Genomic DNA, 17,252 nt, shown 5'->3' on the forward strand with positions numbered 1-17,252 from the left:
AGCTGAAGAAGTAGTTGCCATAGCAGCAGCGCAATGTTCAGTATTTGGCAGCTGTAAGGGGAGTTTAGCTGTGTTGTGATGAAAGTGTTTGTGCAGGGGGAGAGTCAAAGTGAAATTAAACTTGTTATTCAAATGATGTTATTGGGTTTTCAAACATTTACACATTATAGAGTATTGTAACATCTGCAACACACCCACCCCACCCATAGTTAAGACTGGCAAATACACCCAGAGTAATACATATATAAATAAAGTCTAAAGCTTCACCAAATATTCTGTCTCCATTTGATTTCTGCCTCTTAACATTTAAAATATGAGTTCAAGTGTCCAACTGTGACGTTTTCTAAAGATATTTCACTAATCTTGCAGTTATAGCAAAATATACTATAAACCAAACAGGATAGAGAAAAGTTAATTGTTAAAACATTGATATTTGCTAGGAGGCCATGTTCCTCATGTTTATTCAGTGTATTTGTTTGTAAAAGAACGTTTTTACAATGTTACAGTATTGTAGATGAATACTGGTCAGGAAAAAAAGGTAGTTGAGGATTAGATTACCACTGGGATCCGGGATTAGTGCTTCTTGTCGCACAACAAAACTGCTTTTCACTGTGTAAACATAGATCCGTGTACCAGGGGATCATGTCAGAGATATGTCAGCTCAGCACCAAAGGTTTCACGGACTAACTGCTCTCAAGATCAAAACACACATTGATTCTTTTATGTCAATAAATCTGTTGAATTGGTTATATTCTGAATAACTGGTTTATGGTGCTGAACATATTTCTCATGTAGTTTAATCTTTGCTTATCCACTATAATGTTAAAAATCCCCAGGTCTAAATGTTTGATCAGTTAAATCAAAGGTTTCAGCAACATATGTTACCTATAGGCACATTATTGTAATCAGTACTTGAATTTAAAGGATACACAGCAACATTGCAAATACTGCATGTCTGACATGACACAACACTGAACTCTAGTGGCACATAATAGCAACTGCAACCCTTAAACTCAAAATGGTATGATAGGCAAAATAATATACATTTTTTAATAATATCTTCAAAACGTTTTCCTTTTGACACAATTAACTCAAAAATGTTGATAGCCTTATTAGGAGAATTTGACACTCAATAATTTACAAAACTATAATGTTTTTGTTTTTTTCATAAATGGCGAAGAAGATACAGAGAACCATGCCTGTTGTTTGTGGATGTTAGTGATTCAATAAAATACAGTGCAGTCAATGAATTAAGTCTGTTGTGTCGCAGTTTGTGAATGGTATTCAATTGAGAAGTCCGGACTGTTGACATGTTCGCACACGGATCTGATGTCACGTCACTTCCGTTTTCCCTTTCCGTGTGAAGTCAGCTAACATTACGCAGGCTATTTATTTCAAAATAAAAGGCAAGCTAAATTACATCTTACATGTTTGTACTAAAAATGAAAAGAAAATACTGGCAAAATGTAACTATGCACATAAAATAGTAAACTAAATATATGATTATCTTTATAATGCTTCACGTGCCCTCAGACATGCGGTTTATTCGCTAACCTTTCCGCTACGTTTTATTCTTTAACTTCCGGTCTAGTTGCTGCTAATGTAACAATAGTTGACTTGACGCAGCTCAGACAGGAGACCTAAGGAACCGACAATCATCTCTGGTTAGCAAATATAGGTTAGCACTCCGGTCATACAGACGAAAACATGGAGTCCGCTGTGGTGCTCTTTGTTTTAATGGTTGGCTCTGTATGTGGAGAAGCTGCAGCAGAAAAACAACTAGTATATGTGACTGTGGTGAGTACACATTATATTAAATATAACGATACGGAAGATGTGTTTAACTCAGCGAGTTGCAACGAATCTCTTTAGCCACTTACGGAACTATTATTCAACATTTTTGAAGTTTTGTTTTTTCTTTGCTTTTCTGTGCAAATGTTAATTTCTCTGAACTCGAATTAAGTCTGTTTCACATAAATTGGGTTTTTTAAATAATTCGGCTTATTAATAATCTACCTAGCAACCCTTAGTTTAGAAGAATAAGCTTATTTTTTTGTTTGGTTTACAACTGCTTTCTTCTAATGCATTGCGACTACTAGGCTTACTCTTTGCAACACATATAGCTATAATTTAACTTAAAGCAATTTGAATTTGAGAATGTTCAAGTCTTCTCAAGGACTGTTAGAAACGGTCTAGCTGACACTTTAAATAAATCATTTGAGGTCTACTGAACTCTCATGCTAATTTTATTTATTTGTGTTCTGTTGCATTTCAAACATATTTAGTCTATCCTGCAAGTTAAACCGGTTATTAAAACACTAATCGGAATGTACATGAGCAATGGTCATTACTAGACAGACACTCATCCTGTCAGGTGACTAGTCGGCTGTATTAAGAAAATAAACCACACAGCTGATGTTCGCTACAGAATTGCTGATACATTTCAGTGCAGTTTGGTCAGAATGAAAACAATTTGGTCATTTAGAAACTCTGCTTGGATGTTTCTCTGATCCCTTTAAAAAAAGACACATATTAGGAATCCAGTTATAAAGTATTTGCTTGCATCTGCCAAGCCCTAAACCTGTTTACAGCTCACCTGGAAAAAATGCTTGTTCCCGTAGCAACCAAGGACACAGAACGTATTGTACTGACAGGGAAACAATTAGATACTCATGACGTCAATGCGAGATGATACCAGACACATGCATGCAAAAGTGAAACTAGTGAGAAGAAAACATCTCGATGTGTGCTTAATCTCACTCCTGTCTATTTAGATGGCAAATTAGTGAATTTGTTTATCTGTTTTTTGTCATAAGCTCTTATTTCTCTATACTAGTGTGTAGGTTCTTTTTCCCCACCCTCCATTTCTTGTTTTCTAGTGTTACAGACATGGAACCTGTCACGGATGTGGGAATTGAAATAGCATTGGACTCGCTCAGGTTTTTCGTGTTAAGACATCAAGCATCTTGCTGTGACGGTGTTAAAATATGTCAGCAGGTCCACATGGATTTATGAAAGTAGTATTTGTTGATTGCCTTTAACAGACGTTTATGTTTTTGCCCCCGGGACCTAATTGCCTGCGAGGTAGCCACATCTAAAGTAGAAGAGATTAGTGGTCTTAAAGGGATAATCCACACTTCAAATAGAATTTACATTTTGGACAGGCAGTCATGCATCATGAGGAAACTAGAAACCACACTCCTCTGAGGCGGCTTGAAGATTGAAACTCAAAACTGTTCTACTTGAATAGACGCTTGATTTGGTGTCTTCCAGTAACAATGTTTCAACCAAAACTAACAATTTGGTTTCAATGAGTTCTCTATTCATTTTTAAAGGAGAAGTTATACGTGAATGACCCATTTCAAAGAGAAAGCTCCCTGTTCTCACTCTTTGTCCTTGTTTTCCTCTTATTGTTACAGTTACATTTTGTATCTGTTTGTTTTCACTCCTGAGTGGCAAGACATTCTTGGCAAGACCGTCACTGTCGGCTGACTGGACTTTATCACAGCCAACCACACAGTTCAAACAAGAACAAAGATTGTATCTTGTGACATTTAAACTGATGGGAAAATTAGTGCTGTCTTTTGAGAAGCAATGTTGACTACAGATGCCATCAAATTGTGAGAAATAGGGCCTATAATAGAGATCAATTCCAAACAGAAGTCACTTGAGGTAACTGAAAGTAAAATAAACGTAGATAGAAATTGTGCTGATGTCCTTACTTATCACCCAATTAAAGTATGTTCCTTTCTTTCCATACAGAAAATACTGAATGATACGTCACATCTTTTGCCACAGAAAAAGTGTTTTTTGTTGTTGTTTTTTTGGGTGTTGTTGACATCTTGTCCTCCCTCTTCCAGTTGTTCCGGCATGGTGACAGGTCTCCAGTCAAAGCCTATCCTACAGACCCTTATCAAGAGGGCGACTGGCCACAAGGCTTTGGACAGTTATCACAGGTATGATGAATATGTCTGTCTATCCAAGTGTTTGCATGGCATCTGCACATATATTGTCTTGCATACTCTTTTTGCCTTTAAAACAATCTATTTCTATAGTTGAGTTAATTTAACCCCTTGTTATTGTCCCACTTGAACCTCACAGAGTCCCTATTTGTTCTGCAACAGTGTACAAGAGTTTCTGTCGCCTCATCATGAATTAAAAAACAAGTGTCTCTCTGTTTTTAGGTGGGGATGATGCAGCATTTTGAACTGGGCCAATTCCTGAGGAACCGATACAAAGGCTTCCTGAACGACTCCTACGACAGGAAGCAGGTAACCTCTCCGCTGGCAGATCACATGGCACCAAGCTCCCAGACACGATGAATCACATTGATATTGAGGAAGAGGGGCCCCTTGCCATGTGGGTGTTATACAGCGTTCCCACCGGAGCTGGAATTCATGATGGAGGTGTTTTTCATCTTGTCCTCAGATCCACGTTCGCAGTACGGACTACGATCGCACAATGATGAGCGCTGAATCCAACCTTGCAGGTCAGCGAACTAACAGTAATTCTCTACGTAGTACTTTTCTTGCTTGTACTAACAGCCTCTTTCCCATCCTTCAGGTCTGTACCCCCCGTCTGGTCAGCAGGTCTTCAATCCAAATATGCCCTGGCAGCCGATACCTGTACACACGGTGCCAAAAAGTGAAGAGGGGGTATGTGTGTAGAGAAACAGGTTATCAGCGCTTCACTCTAATTCACTTTGTCTAAACGTTGTTTTTTTTTTTTTAGCTTCTCAATTACCCTCTGGATGACTGCCCTCGCTACAACCTGTTGATGAATGAAACTGAAAAAACGGAGGAATTCATCAATGTCACTTTGGCATACCAGGTACAGGAATTCCAGGGTTGCATGTTGGGTTTTTATGATAAATACAGAAGCCATGAGAGGCAATAAAGAGAAAAATAAGTCCATTTCTATGTGACCTGGGAAGCACCACTACCCCTTATTTTTTCCAAATTAGTAAAATCATAATTTCTTTGGTTTTCTTCCAGGGGATTCTTAATTTCTCCATTATTTGAAACACACAATATATGTATATCTTTTTTTACCTGGCAACATTTTTTTACCCCAATGTTATCGCATATTAAAAAAGATTGTCCATTTACCTGTTTAGGAATAAACCTGCAAGAGATTTACATTTTACCATACATACATTTTTATTTTGCCTCTCAGGGCTTCCGTAGAATGCTTTAAAGTGTTGTGAAGCATACTGTGTTCTTCTCTACAGGATATTATAGATCTGGTGAAGAACAAAACAGGACTCAATAAGACTACTGTGGAGTCAGTCTGGAGCGTGCACGACACACTGTTCTGTGAGGTGAGCGAACACACACACACACACACACACACACACACACTCTCATTATTTTTCAGGAAGCTAACTTGTTGCCTTCATTTCAAAATAAATCCTGTTATGCAAGACACAATGACAAGCCGTTTACATTTCAATATTTTGAACAACAACAGTTTGTGTAAACTGCTGAGCTAGCTTACTGACCAAAACTGGTGTTGGTTTATGACTTACTGGTCTTCATCAGTTTTAAAGGAACAGAGACACATGTTGGTTTAAGGAACAGAAGTGAGGAACTGGTATCGGTTTCACACTGGTGCTTTTGGTCCTCACAAAGTTCACTACTTGTTCACTAAACTGTATAACTGCTCTTCTTAATTAAAGCTTTTAGTCATTGTTTAAATTTGTTTAATTACCACGTGTTTTTTTGTGCTTTTCATAATTCTGTGTTTTTCGTGTGATTTCAGTCCCGTCACAACAAGTCTGCTCCTGATTGGGTGACTCCTGAAGTCATGGAGAAGCTCCAATGGCTCAAAGACTTTGGATTTCGGGTAAAAGAAGTCGCAACACCAAGGTTTCCTTCAGGTCTAAATACTATTTTCTAGTCAAGGACTATTTCAATGTACTGATTGATTTTCACAGATCACATTTGGGGTCTACAAACAACAAGAAAAGAGCCGGCTGATGGGAGGTATGTGTGTTTATCTAGATTATCACCAGTCTTATCCTTTTAAATACAGGAGTGCATATGGATATACAAACTGCTGACTTTCTTCCAGGTATGCTATTGGGAGAAATAGTGAAGAAACTTTCAACAATGGCCGTCCCAGACCCTGACCAGAGGCTGAAACTGATGATGCTGTCAGCGGTAAGAATCACTTTTACATCTAGCTGTTTCCTCTTCATCCAGTCTTTGTGCCAAGCTAACCATACCATATTGTTTTGTCTAATTCCTTTAATGTGTTCCTGTTCAACAGCACGACACCACGGTAGCCGCTCTTCAGGCCAGTCTGAATGTGTTCAACGGAAGACAGCCACCTTATGCCTCCTGTCATATAATTGAGCTTTACAGGGATGAAAACGGGTAAAAAAAACATACCTTTTACGAACAGTGGAATAAATAGATGAGACTTACAAATACACAAACAAAAATTGTGATGTTTTAAGGTCTGTTAATGCATCCAAACAGCTGATAGGGAAGATTACATGTATTTAAATGTGACATCACAGACAGTAAAACTCTCCCTTTCTTTCCAGCTCTGCCTCTGTGTCCATGTTCTACCGGAATGACAGCACAGTGGAGCCATACCCTCTTCAGATACCAGGCTGCTCTCTTGACTGCCCCCTAGATGACTTTGTGAGAATTACAAAGCTCTCCATTTCAGACGACAGAGACAAAGAGTGCCAACTGCCGTCAAAAGGGAGAGATACAGGTTAACACACACTAAAAACTGCTCAAATAAAAATGAAAATATTGTTTGTGCCTCCATTAATCCTCCATTCTCTATCTTCAGAAGTGATCATCAGTCTGGCGGTGTCTTGTTCTTTGCTCATCTTCCTCGTCGCCTTCCTCCTCGGAGTCATTTGTTGGCAGAAGGAGCCAACCAACAACCGGGGATACAGTCATGTCATCAACCAGGACGTGGGAGATGAATCCTGACAGAAGCAAATACTCCTTCCCCGGAGATCGGAAAGCCCGGCATCTTGGGACAGCAGCGATGAAGAAGGACTTTGAACTCTTAAACTCCCGAGTGACCTTTCTGACGGTTCGGTAGCCACAACAATTAAAATCTTTAAAGAGTGAGTTGTCGTCCAAAATGACCTGATTTTGTTGGGTCAGAGAGAGGAATTTAAATAAGATTTTAGGGAAGCACAGGTTTTAAAATGCCTACCTGTCACTCTAAACTAACATTAGTGCTGAGAGACAGGCTGTTGGAGGGACCAGGACTGATTTCCACATCAAGAAAACACAGCAGGGAAAAGGGTCTGTGTTTTATGTTTGACAGAAAAAGGAACTGTGGTTTTCCCATTGTGGTCTGATCTCCAATCAGCTAAATAAGCTAATTTCTACACATATTTTCCCAAAATGTGCTCATACAGACACTGCATCTGGGGTTTTTCAAGCATAGTGGGACTCGATTGGATGCAGAAAATAGTGATACAGTTGTAATCTTAAATTATGTAATCATGATACATGATGGAAAATGGATAAAGGTTTTGGGAATGTCATCGCAAATTCATGCTTTTCTTCCTGGCTTGTCTAATATTTCTTAAAAACAGCCCCAATAATACTTAACCTGATGACGCCCAAGATGTTGACTAAAAAGGCAAAAAATGTCTCGATACTGAATCCAGAATGTTTCCAGCCCTGGTCTGTTTCCAAATGCCTTAATGCCTTAAATATTTTTCATTCTGGGGTGTTCATTTGTTTGGATGACAAATATTTTTGTAACATTTCACATCTTTGAGCAGCAGCTCGATGTTAAAAGTGTCACTTATCCAGAAAGAGCTGGTTTTAACAAATAATAGTAAAATAAAAAATAAAAATTGGGCGTAAACAAGAATCACATTTCATGATAATGTAAATCAGCTTCACATAATATACATTTTTAAGGGGGATACTAGAAACACTGGAAATCTTTACAATGTCTTTGAATCTGGCTGCCTTTTTGTTTTGTGTGTTTCTGAACTAATCATTTAAAAGAAATCTAATTTATTCCAAATGCAGGCTTGACAAGGATCTTTTTTTTCAGGATTCTGGATATTTAATTAGGTTACATATTGTCTAAAATCATTGTTACATAAAACAAGATCTTTACTGGAAAATCTATATATTATGATTTCAAATTTTGCAATAACAGTCATACGTCGGCCTACTCCGAGCTATCTGTACGAAATTATTCATCAGACTTTGAGAATGTGTTGCTTGTTCAAAAAATAAATGCTCAATCATTGCAAATGTTGTTTGCAGAAACACAGCATAGTGAAACATGTGGATTCCTTTGCATCACGTGTGTTTATGTCTCAGCAGAGATACACAGCCTGCCGTGTCTCGCAGTGATCGACCAGCTGCGGTCTCAGCTTAATTCGGATGTTCCTTATAAACTTGTTAACTGTTAAACTCAGGCACATGACTAGCATGTCTGTGCACAGTTATGGTGGTGATCACACTTGTATTCTGTGTGAAACTGCCAGGTAGAAAGGGTCATTTCCCCTTTAACACTTTTACAGAACAACATTTGAAATACGGGTTATTTTAGTTTTAAAAACAGTGCAGTAGGCCTTTATTTAAACATGGTAGTGCTTTTCTTGCATACATCGTTAGTGATCCGTCAGGTTACATTCAATATGGCCACAGATAAAACAATCAATAACATGATGAACAAATCATAACACAATAATCTCTGCCATTTTGAAGCAGATAGGGCAACATTTTTACATAAATTATATCACCTTGGGAAAAAAGTATGATACTGAGATCTTGCACTCTGATGCATGCACTGCAGATGATATTATTTCTGAAACAGCTTCATTTCCATCGTATTTCAGTGTCCTGTGTTTTCTGGTATGAAGTCAATGTTTGCTTGGTCATTTACAGATTGAGTTTCATGACAGCTGAAGTCTGTTTAAGTACCGTGATGTTGGGTCACATTTCTCTCATTCAGTTCTGACTTAGCACAGATGCGTACACTGACTTTGATCTAAGAGCTGGGTCATATATGCCACAAATGTTCCATCAAAGTGAAATATTGCTTACAGGCTGCAGTCTGACAAGAAATTCAGAAGATATAAGAGATAATGAACAATAGGAGAAAAAAATAAACTATACAAATCTGTTAAACAATAAAAATATAAATGTATAAAAGCAACCTTTAAAAACTGAAATGTAAGATCACACACACATACAGATTCCAAAATACATAGATTAGAAATCGATTAAGGTGACACACAAACCTTTAAAAATACATTATCCGATCGCTCTTGTGCAAAAATATTTTCCTTTAGGAACGAAACTATAAGACATGACTTAATGTGATGGCACATTGATATTTTCTTTCTCAAAAGGGATAAATATTAAATACAGACGATGATTGGAGAACACGCATAAAACAAGTAATGCTTTTTTCTCTTAAGGTGAACTTTTTTCTAAGTGCAAATTGTTGCTTCAGCGAATCTTTTTTGGTCAAAAATATGATATTTTCAACGTGGTAATGTACAATCCTAGGGCTCTTCCAAAGTTGAATGCAGGTTGATACTTTCATTTAAATATCCTCCAAATGATAGTGCTACTGTCCAGTAGAATCTATGATATGTTTTTTAATCCCAAACATTCAGCACTCCCTGTTATAGGTTGTAATGTAGTTTCCATTGTATTATTAATGGGGAAGTAAACCTGGATTAGGCTGCTGTTTAAATAATCCAACAGCCTGGCATGTTCTCGGAACCGAGCAAATTTAGTTAAAAGCCTGAGTCGGTCATTTAAGTCATCAGTTGAAACTGTTCCTCCACCATTAACTTCTATAATAAATGTTAGATGTTACATTTTCACACACTAATATTGATCAAGCTTGTGCTGTTGAGATTGACGATACCAAGCATATGGATGCTACATACATCTCACTTTTGCAGCGGTAAGCAGTTTACATGGATGACACCTATGAACCCCGAAAAAAAAACTGACCAGTATTTTTGATTACATTATTACTGTAATAAGCCTTTTTTACATGTTAAACCAAAATCCAGTAGCCTACTGAGTAGGAAGGTTAAAGTCTTAAGCTTGCTAATGGTGTTATATTTCTGTGGCACCAAACCTAACAAGCACTGTTTGAAGAAAAGATAATTTGCCACCAACAAAATAATATTGCCAAGTATGTTAAGGATAGATGAAAGTTTGATTTGTTTTTCTGCAATTCAGTTTTGACAGGTCTCTGGGAATTTTCTTTGTTTGAGTTAAGCTAACTGTTAGAGGAGGCGATAAGGTAGCTCTCACTGCTACAACAGTCAATGGCAAATTAGCGACTGCTAATTCCTGTCAAACGTAACCAGACCTAAAGGTAAGAAACAACATAAAATACCCTATGTAGATGCATCTGTTTTTCATTGTCAGAGAAGCCTTATTAAGAATTAGTTTAAGCTAGCAGGCCAGAATCCTACACTGTTCTCTTCCTGCCAAATTACCCTTCTTTATGCTAAATGGCGATTGTATAATATGCATGCTGACTAAAAACAGTCATACAACTCTTTTGACAACCCAAATAACACTTTGACCTATGTCAAGTCAATATAATGTCTGTGTGTTAAGAACTGTTGAACAACAGCCCATGGCAGCTTCCTCATTAGCCATGTTAGCTAGCCTGCTATATGGCTCTTGTCTGAGCGGAATGATATGTTCCATAATTGGATCCAATTTACAAGAAGATGATGAGGGCTATGATTATCTGGTCCCTAATGATTCCAATCGTGTGACTAAAACATTTAACAGAAAGAGTTTGGTCTTTGCGGTTTTAGGTGTATTAGACAGATTATCGCTAAAACTCTGTTACATGCGTCCAGTGTTTTATATCTGATCCAATAATTTAGAGACAGTAATGTCCTAAAAAAGGCCATGGCAAAACAACTCCCCAGCTACTGATGCCACCACATTTCGAACCAACTTTTAGGCCCAACTTGGTCCAAAGCAATCCCTCAGAATATCATTCAAAAGTACCTGCAATGATGGTCTGGGGAAGCTAAATGGTGACAGGAAATTGCTATTAGTCTTTTTAACTCTAACCCAGTTTAATTCTGTGGGGTGCAGAATTACGTTTGTGACCCAGAGTAATAATTCTGTGGCGTGGAATAGTAGTTACTGTGATGATGGTGATGGTGGTAGTTGTTATTCTGCGGGGTGGAGTAATAGTTGTGATGTTGCGGGTTGTCACTCTGGATGTTTCCGTAGGCGAATAGCAGGGGGGCCGTAGAAGATGGCGCCTGCTGCGCGGTCCCGACGCCTGCCGTCAGTGTTCCATTGCGTTGGATGGCGCCATACCAACTGGACGTGCCCAGCTGGGGAGTATTGGAGAGAAGGCTGAGGAGAAATGTTGAACAAGAGATAGGAGAGGGAGGATAAGAGAAATCAATCCAAAGTCATTTTGTCAGTAAGGGTATTGATTTTCCAATACAAAGCTTTAAAGACTACTTGTGCTTGGGTTATGCCTACCTGGCTCGATCACTCCTACTATTAATGCTTCTTGACAGGTCATCATCACTATCGTACCGTCTAGGATTGTCAAAGAAATAAGCTCTGGAGCTGAAACTGTGACTGTTGATCATCCCTCCTGGAGCCTAGAGTTGATCAAAGTTCATTACACATTACAGCTCTGAAAGGTCACAGTTTTGTACGACAGATTATTGCAGTTATTGTATTTTACCAGGTTTTGGTTGGGTTTCTGGACTCTGAAGAAAACCACCACTAAACTTGTAGGTAGCAGCTCCCAGAAGAACAGAATGATCCCAAACACAATGTAGGCTTCACCGCTGATCTCTTGCACATCAGCCTGTAACACACATGAACATATTGCATAATGATATCATGGCTCTTGAGCACGGTTAACAAATAGAAAATATTGTATTTTATACATTTGCACATATAATATCTAACATTTAAGACACACACATGTTGAGATATGGTACTGACAGCAGGTATACAGACAGATTAAAGACATCATTCGTGACAGATTATATCCACACAGTAGGTGTCCAACACACACAAACAAACCCTCTTTGAAATGGGCTGTGTGTCTTAATTCCTGAGCCATGATGTAGGTCAGGAGGACACACACAACACACGCACACACTGGTGAGATTTGGTTTATTTTTAGCCAAACAAAGCCCTTTACCCCACTAAGCATTGCTTCCCCAAATCTCATCAAATGGATTGTCCACACACACAGGGCAGTGGGTGTCTGGCTCAAAACAAGCCTGTTTTCCAACACTTGGGGCAGTACCTGATCGGAAACGCTGAACCAGCCGTAGTTGAAGGGGTTGGGTCTGTCCTGCGGCGACAGGGCCACCACCACCAGGTTGTAGCAGGCTCTGGATGTGTACAGCAGGATCACCACGGCTCCTATGGCTGTAGCTTGACACACTGATGCACCCTGGGGGAAGATTACTGTGCTTATTATTACAAGACATGCATCAGCTGGCTGAAATTGGATGTCAGATATGGGCCACAGATGTGATCCAGCAAATAAAAGAGACCTCTCCGTGACAAACATGGCGGATTATAGGCCAGGAATTGAGTTTTGTAGGACATACATTTGAGACACCATTACCAAGAGCCGTAAACTGCACAATTTTCAAAAGTAACATGTACAAATGGCTCAATAACCTTAGGCTTGATCACCCTTTATGCTCAGAGTGAACATAAAGGAAGCATAAAGTGATCTAGAGCATTTTAACAAGGGATTTATGATAGTCTGTGTCACTGTATACACTGTAAATGAGGTTTTACAATAACATACATCCGGGTAACAGCTAGTGTCTGGTATTTTTTATCATTAATACACAGAGATTTTCATGCTAACACTGATTTGTGTTTCCTAATACCTGCTACGAAAACACACTACCATAACATACATTTTTACCGTGCTTTACTTTGTGAAATACTGACTTTTTTATAGAAAATTAAATATACTTTTTGTTAATGTTTGTTTATCCCTACCTTGGACTCGAGGTAAACATTTGCAGAGGACATTTTGGCGATCTTGAAGACGCAGACGGCCAGAGAGACGGCACACAGGACAAACAGACTGTCGTTGATCAGGACCCGGGTCAGCACCGCGTGTCTGATTCCCCCATCACTGCAGACATGGAGGTTTTTCAAGGTAAGCTGTTCTAAATGTGACATTATTATCTTGGGGAACATGTCTTTTTTACTGTTTTTGCTTACCTTGGTGACTCAGAGCGCTCCAGAGCTCCTTGCACTAACAACGCACAAGTTACATTTACCACCAGGAAAAATATACTGAGACACAGGAAGAACAGACGCAGAGGAACCCTGGGGAGAGGAGGCAAAAACAGACAGAGTAAGAAGACAACCAAAACTAAATTCATAAGCAACATCTCAAAAGGACAGACTTACTTGTATTTAGTGAGCTCTGGAGAATACTTGGCTTTAGCCTTAAACATCACCTAAACAAAGAAAGAAAAACATAAAAATCATAAATTATGTTTCTGTACTCATTTAATAATCCCAGTATGGTATTTAAAAAAATCTCACATTGAAGATCGGACAGAAAATGAGGGTTCATTTAGAGGAAGAGTGTGAATTCAACATAGCCTGTAGAGATTCCTGTGTGTCATTAAAGTACACACACACACACACACACACATAATGAGAGGTGCAGTGGCCGCAGAGGTTGTGTAGTTCGCTCAACATGGTCAACATTAAGTTTGACACACACACACATCAACACTTTTGTGCGAGAATGTTGGTCAGAAGAGGTAATTTGCAACTTAGAAATGAAGCAACAAGCCAAAAGAACACGACCCCATTACATACTTTGTTTGCCCTATACTGTATGCCTAAAAATGAATAGCTACATTTTAATTTTTTTTGTGCAGAGAATAAGCTTTGATACGATGTTTGTAACCCAACCGTTTTATTTTCTATAGGAAGAAGGAGCTAAAATGCAATAAGTGGGAAGTAAATCACAGAGGTCATGCCTGACTCATCAGAAAACACATAAGTATTTCCACACATGAGTGTGTGTCAGATGGTGGCATGATGTTGCATCAGCATTCTGCTTATGGCATGCGTTACTTGGCCTATTTTTTCTCAGTCGTTACACAAACGCAGCACAAACAGTGTGAACCAAAACAAGGAGCTGAAAGACACTAAAATGCTAGGGTTGGATGACTTTTCTGTGGGGTTGTGACTATGAGTGACCATGCACTTTCCAAATACTAGTCATTTCATTCATTATTAATATCAATTTGTTGATTATAGCTGCTTCAGTGTTTTGTTTAAAACTTTCAGTAGCATGTGTTGATTGATAACTAGTATAACTAAGACTGTAAAGTGAATTTGTTTCATCAGGATTGGTCAATGTTTCTAAGATCTATAACTCAGGCCTGACCTGGCTAGACATGCAGCCTCAAGTAGGAAAAGTTTGTCCGCTAAGGTGGCCAGTCACATGACAGAGATGCATACTTTTGAACCTAATGACAAGGTAGAACATCATTGGCTCAGAAGTGGAAGGAAAATGGCAGCCACCATACATGTGATACATTCGTTTTTATTCAAAGGAAGTGCAGACTAACTGGTCGCAGATCAGCTGAGGGGCTACGATGATTATTCAGCAGTCATAAGACACTCTTAACTTCATCACCTAATCTCCACTCAAGTTGAACGCGTCTCCTTTTTCTACTCCCACTCGCTGTTAGATTCTGTGTTTTCCTTTGAAGCAGTGACTGAATGGTAACAAACTGAAAGTGTGTAGGTGTTTTCTGAGGGAGGAACAAACAGGTCTTTGACACCAACTGTGTCTCACTCTGTCTCCCAGAAACCACTGGCACACAGGATTTGTCAGGGACGTTTGAATCTTGTGCACTGATTGAATGAAACACATCACAGGAGGCTTAATAGGGCTTTACTGGGGGATCTTAACAGCTCTCACCCCAGGATCATGGGAGGATTATGAGACAGTGGGCCCCTAGAAATAGACATGCAAAATGCCCCACCACCTCTCCTACATAGACACACAGACTTTATGGTAGTTAGTTTCAGTTTTTGTGTCTCTTTGCAGCTGTTTTGCATCCCTCTGTAGCTGTTTTATGTTGCTTATAGGTCATCTTGAGTCTCCTGGTTGTGTGAGTCTCTTTAATGACATTTTAGTTGAAGGCCAAAATGCTTCCTGTCACTTTCATCCCCCTGGTAGGCCCGTTCAGTAATCAGTCAATGCCAGAGACATGAACTGAGTCGATTTGCAGGCTTTTCAGACCAACAGCAACCTTGCTGCTTCAAATCAGGTAACACACTCCACTCTGGAACATTTAGGCCGATGGTGACCATAGTGACCACGTTCTCCCATTTTCAAGGATGAAATGTTGGATATAAAGAGTGGAAACGGAAGAGAACAGCTAGTCTGGCCCTGTCTAAAGGTAACAAAGCCCACTCACCAACACATCTAAATTCACATGCATGATTACATAAGGGACTTTGTTTTAGCCAGGTGTATCTTTGCTGGTTGCCTGAAAACAAGATTCAATCTGTCCTCTAGTATCCTTACACCACAACTAGTATGCCACAATATTATTTTATATGTCTGAATACATAGTATGTCAAGTAGGCCAAACATATCAGGATATCCTACTGCATCCTGAGTCATTTTGCAATATGCAAAACATGCTTTTCTGGCAATTCTGACCCACAATCCTCTCAACAGGGGATGTACTGTACGAGCAAGAGGGTCACAGTTAGGTTAAATGTGATAAAGTGGTATGTGCCATTTGTTTGCACACTGCATGAAACAATACATACTTTGTAAAGGCATTATTATATTGACATAGACTTAAGGGTGAGAGAGGAGCATATATTAACAATAAATCTGCTCTGCAAATCCTTTAACCAATTTAGTAAACGGTTTATAAAGCAATAATGAAAGAATGTCCAACATAAGTGATCAAATGAGCTTGTGCAAAGAGGTTGACTGTCAAAGCCTCGTGGGAGCTGTAGTTTTTGAATAGCTGCTCTTTTATCTTTTACTAAAAGGACAACTGACATGCAAACTCAATGTGTCAAAGCCATTGTGACACATTGCTCACTTTTAACTAAGATTGGGTAATCATCCACGAAGAGCTAGGGGCCCACAGGGCAGTGGGTGAGAAGGATTTAGGATATATAGGGAAGAAGTTAGTGGGATACAAAAGAATAATAGGATAATAACAATTCCATTTACATGCATGGTAGTTACATGTGTTTTTGTGTGAAATCAGATAAAAACAAAGAACACAAAACTGCAGTGTCAGCTACTTTATGAAATTGGGTCACACAGACGAACACTGCACACCCTGTCTCTAACACAGACGCACACAGACACACACACACACGCAGACCCAGAGTGCAGTCCTACCTGTGTGAAGTAGAGGTTGAGGAGGCATAGGGTGAAGAACTGCAGGCAGACAGGGCAGCAGTAGAGCAGCCAGTAGGCCAGAGGCTGCAGCTGGTTGGCCTGCACCACATTTTTAAAGTAGAAAGAGAAGAGGGTCGTCCTCAATGCAGTCCAGAGCAAGCACAGAAACAAAAACACACTCTGGAAGCTGAAGCGCTTGTGTCCGTAGTGCAAAATGAGCCAGAGCTGCAGGTACACGAAAACAAACAGAAATGAGTAGAGGAAGGTGTAGACGGCAGTGAGACTGAGCTCCAGTGTTGGTGATATTGCAGCTCCAGGGGACTCCTTCAGTGAGGTAAACAAATTGGAATTAAGCTCCTCTCCTGCCGAAAACATCTCCACTGAAGGCTCGGACTAACACATGGGATGCAGGGAAGGCAAACGCACTAAAACTGGGTCAGACCTAGGCTAAATCCGCCGTGGATGACAAAAAACAAGGGTATTCGGGTGAAAAAAACATGTTTTTCTTAAAACAAGTGCCATAATAAAGCTGCGCTGGGGCTTGAATCCGATCATAGGCTGAAGAAAAAATAGGATCTTCTTTTAAATTCGCTAGGTTCCAAAATGACAAGGAAGAAAACAAGAGAGAGGTCCCCCTGTGTGGATGTCTGCAAAGCTGCTCTCTGCAAAAAACAACTTAAGGGGGAAAAACCTCCAGATCAGCTGTGATGCAGTTTTAGACCCGCCCCCTTGTTCTCAACTACAACTGAAACTAGCCCTGCATAGGACGCCATCTTGGCTCAACACTACGCATGTTCTTGTGAAACAGCTGACTCCGGAGCCACAGATTCTCGCCAGTTTCCGAG

General features: G+C 39.5%; 2 protein-coding genes across 2 annotated transcripts; one reads left to right on the forward strand and one right to left on the reverse strand.

Annotated features, from left to right (window-relative positions):
• Positions 1-1,645: 1,645 nt before the first annotated feature.
• Positions 1,646-8,271, forward strand: acp2 (acid phosphatase 2, lysosomal). Its single transcript, XM_034151206.1, has 13 exons — positions 1,646-1,797; positions 3,861-3,956; positions 4,185-4,271; positions 4,429-4,489; positions 4,564-4,655; positions 4,732-4,830; positions 5,231-5,320; positions 5,761-5,844; positions 5,936-5,984; positions 6,073-6,161; positions 6,271-6,377; positions 6,551-6,726; positions 6,808-8,271. Exons 1-13 carry the CDS (start codon positions 1,708-1,710, stop codon positions 6,951-6,953), a joined length of 1,266 nt encoding a protein of 421 aa, XP_034007097.1. The 5' UTR covers positions 1,646-1,707; the 3' UTR covers positions 6,954-8,271.
• On the reverse strand, positions 7,811-17,061 carry gpr137c (G protein-coupled receptor 137c). Its single transcript, XM_034151200.1, has 8 exons — positions 16,408-17,061; positions 13,416-13,465; positions 13,224-13,331; positions 12,996-13,134; positions 12,280-12,429; positions 11,704-11,829; positions 11,493-11,617; positions 7,811-11,360 (listed from the first exon to the last, which is right to left on the reverse strand). The coding sequence occupies exons 1-8, from the start codon at positions 16,780-16,782 to the stop codon at positions 11,093-11,095; spliced, it is 1,341 nt and encodes a 446-aa protein (XP_034007091.1). The 5' UTR covers positions 16,783-17,061; the 3' UTR covers positions 7,811-11,092.
• Between the last annotated feature and the right edge of the window lie 191 nt (positions 17,062-17,252).

This window comes from Trematomus bernacchii, unplaced genomic scaffold, assembly GCF_902827165.1.
Source record: "Trematomus bernacchii unplaced genomic scaffold, fTreBer1.1, whole genome shotgun sequence".
NCBI lineage: Eukaryota > Metazoa > Chordata > Actinopteri > Perciformes > Nototheniidae > Trematomus > Trematomus bernacchii.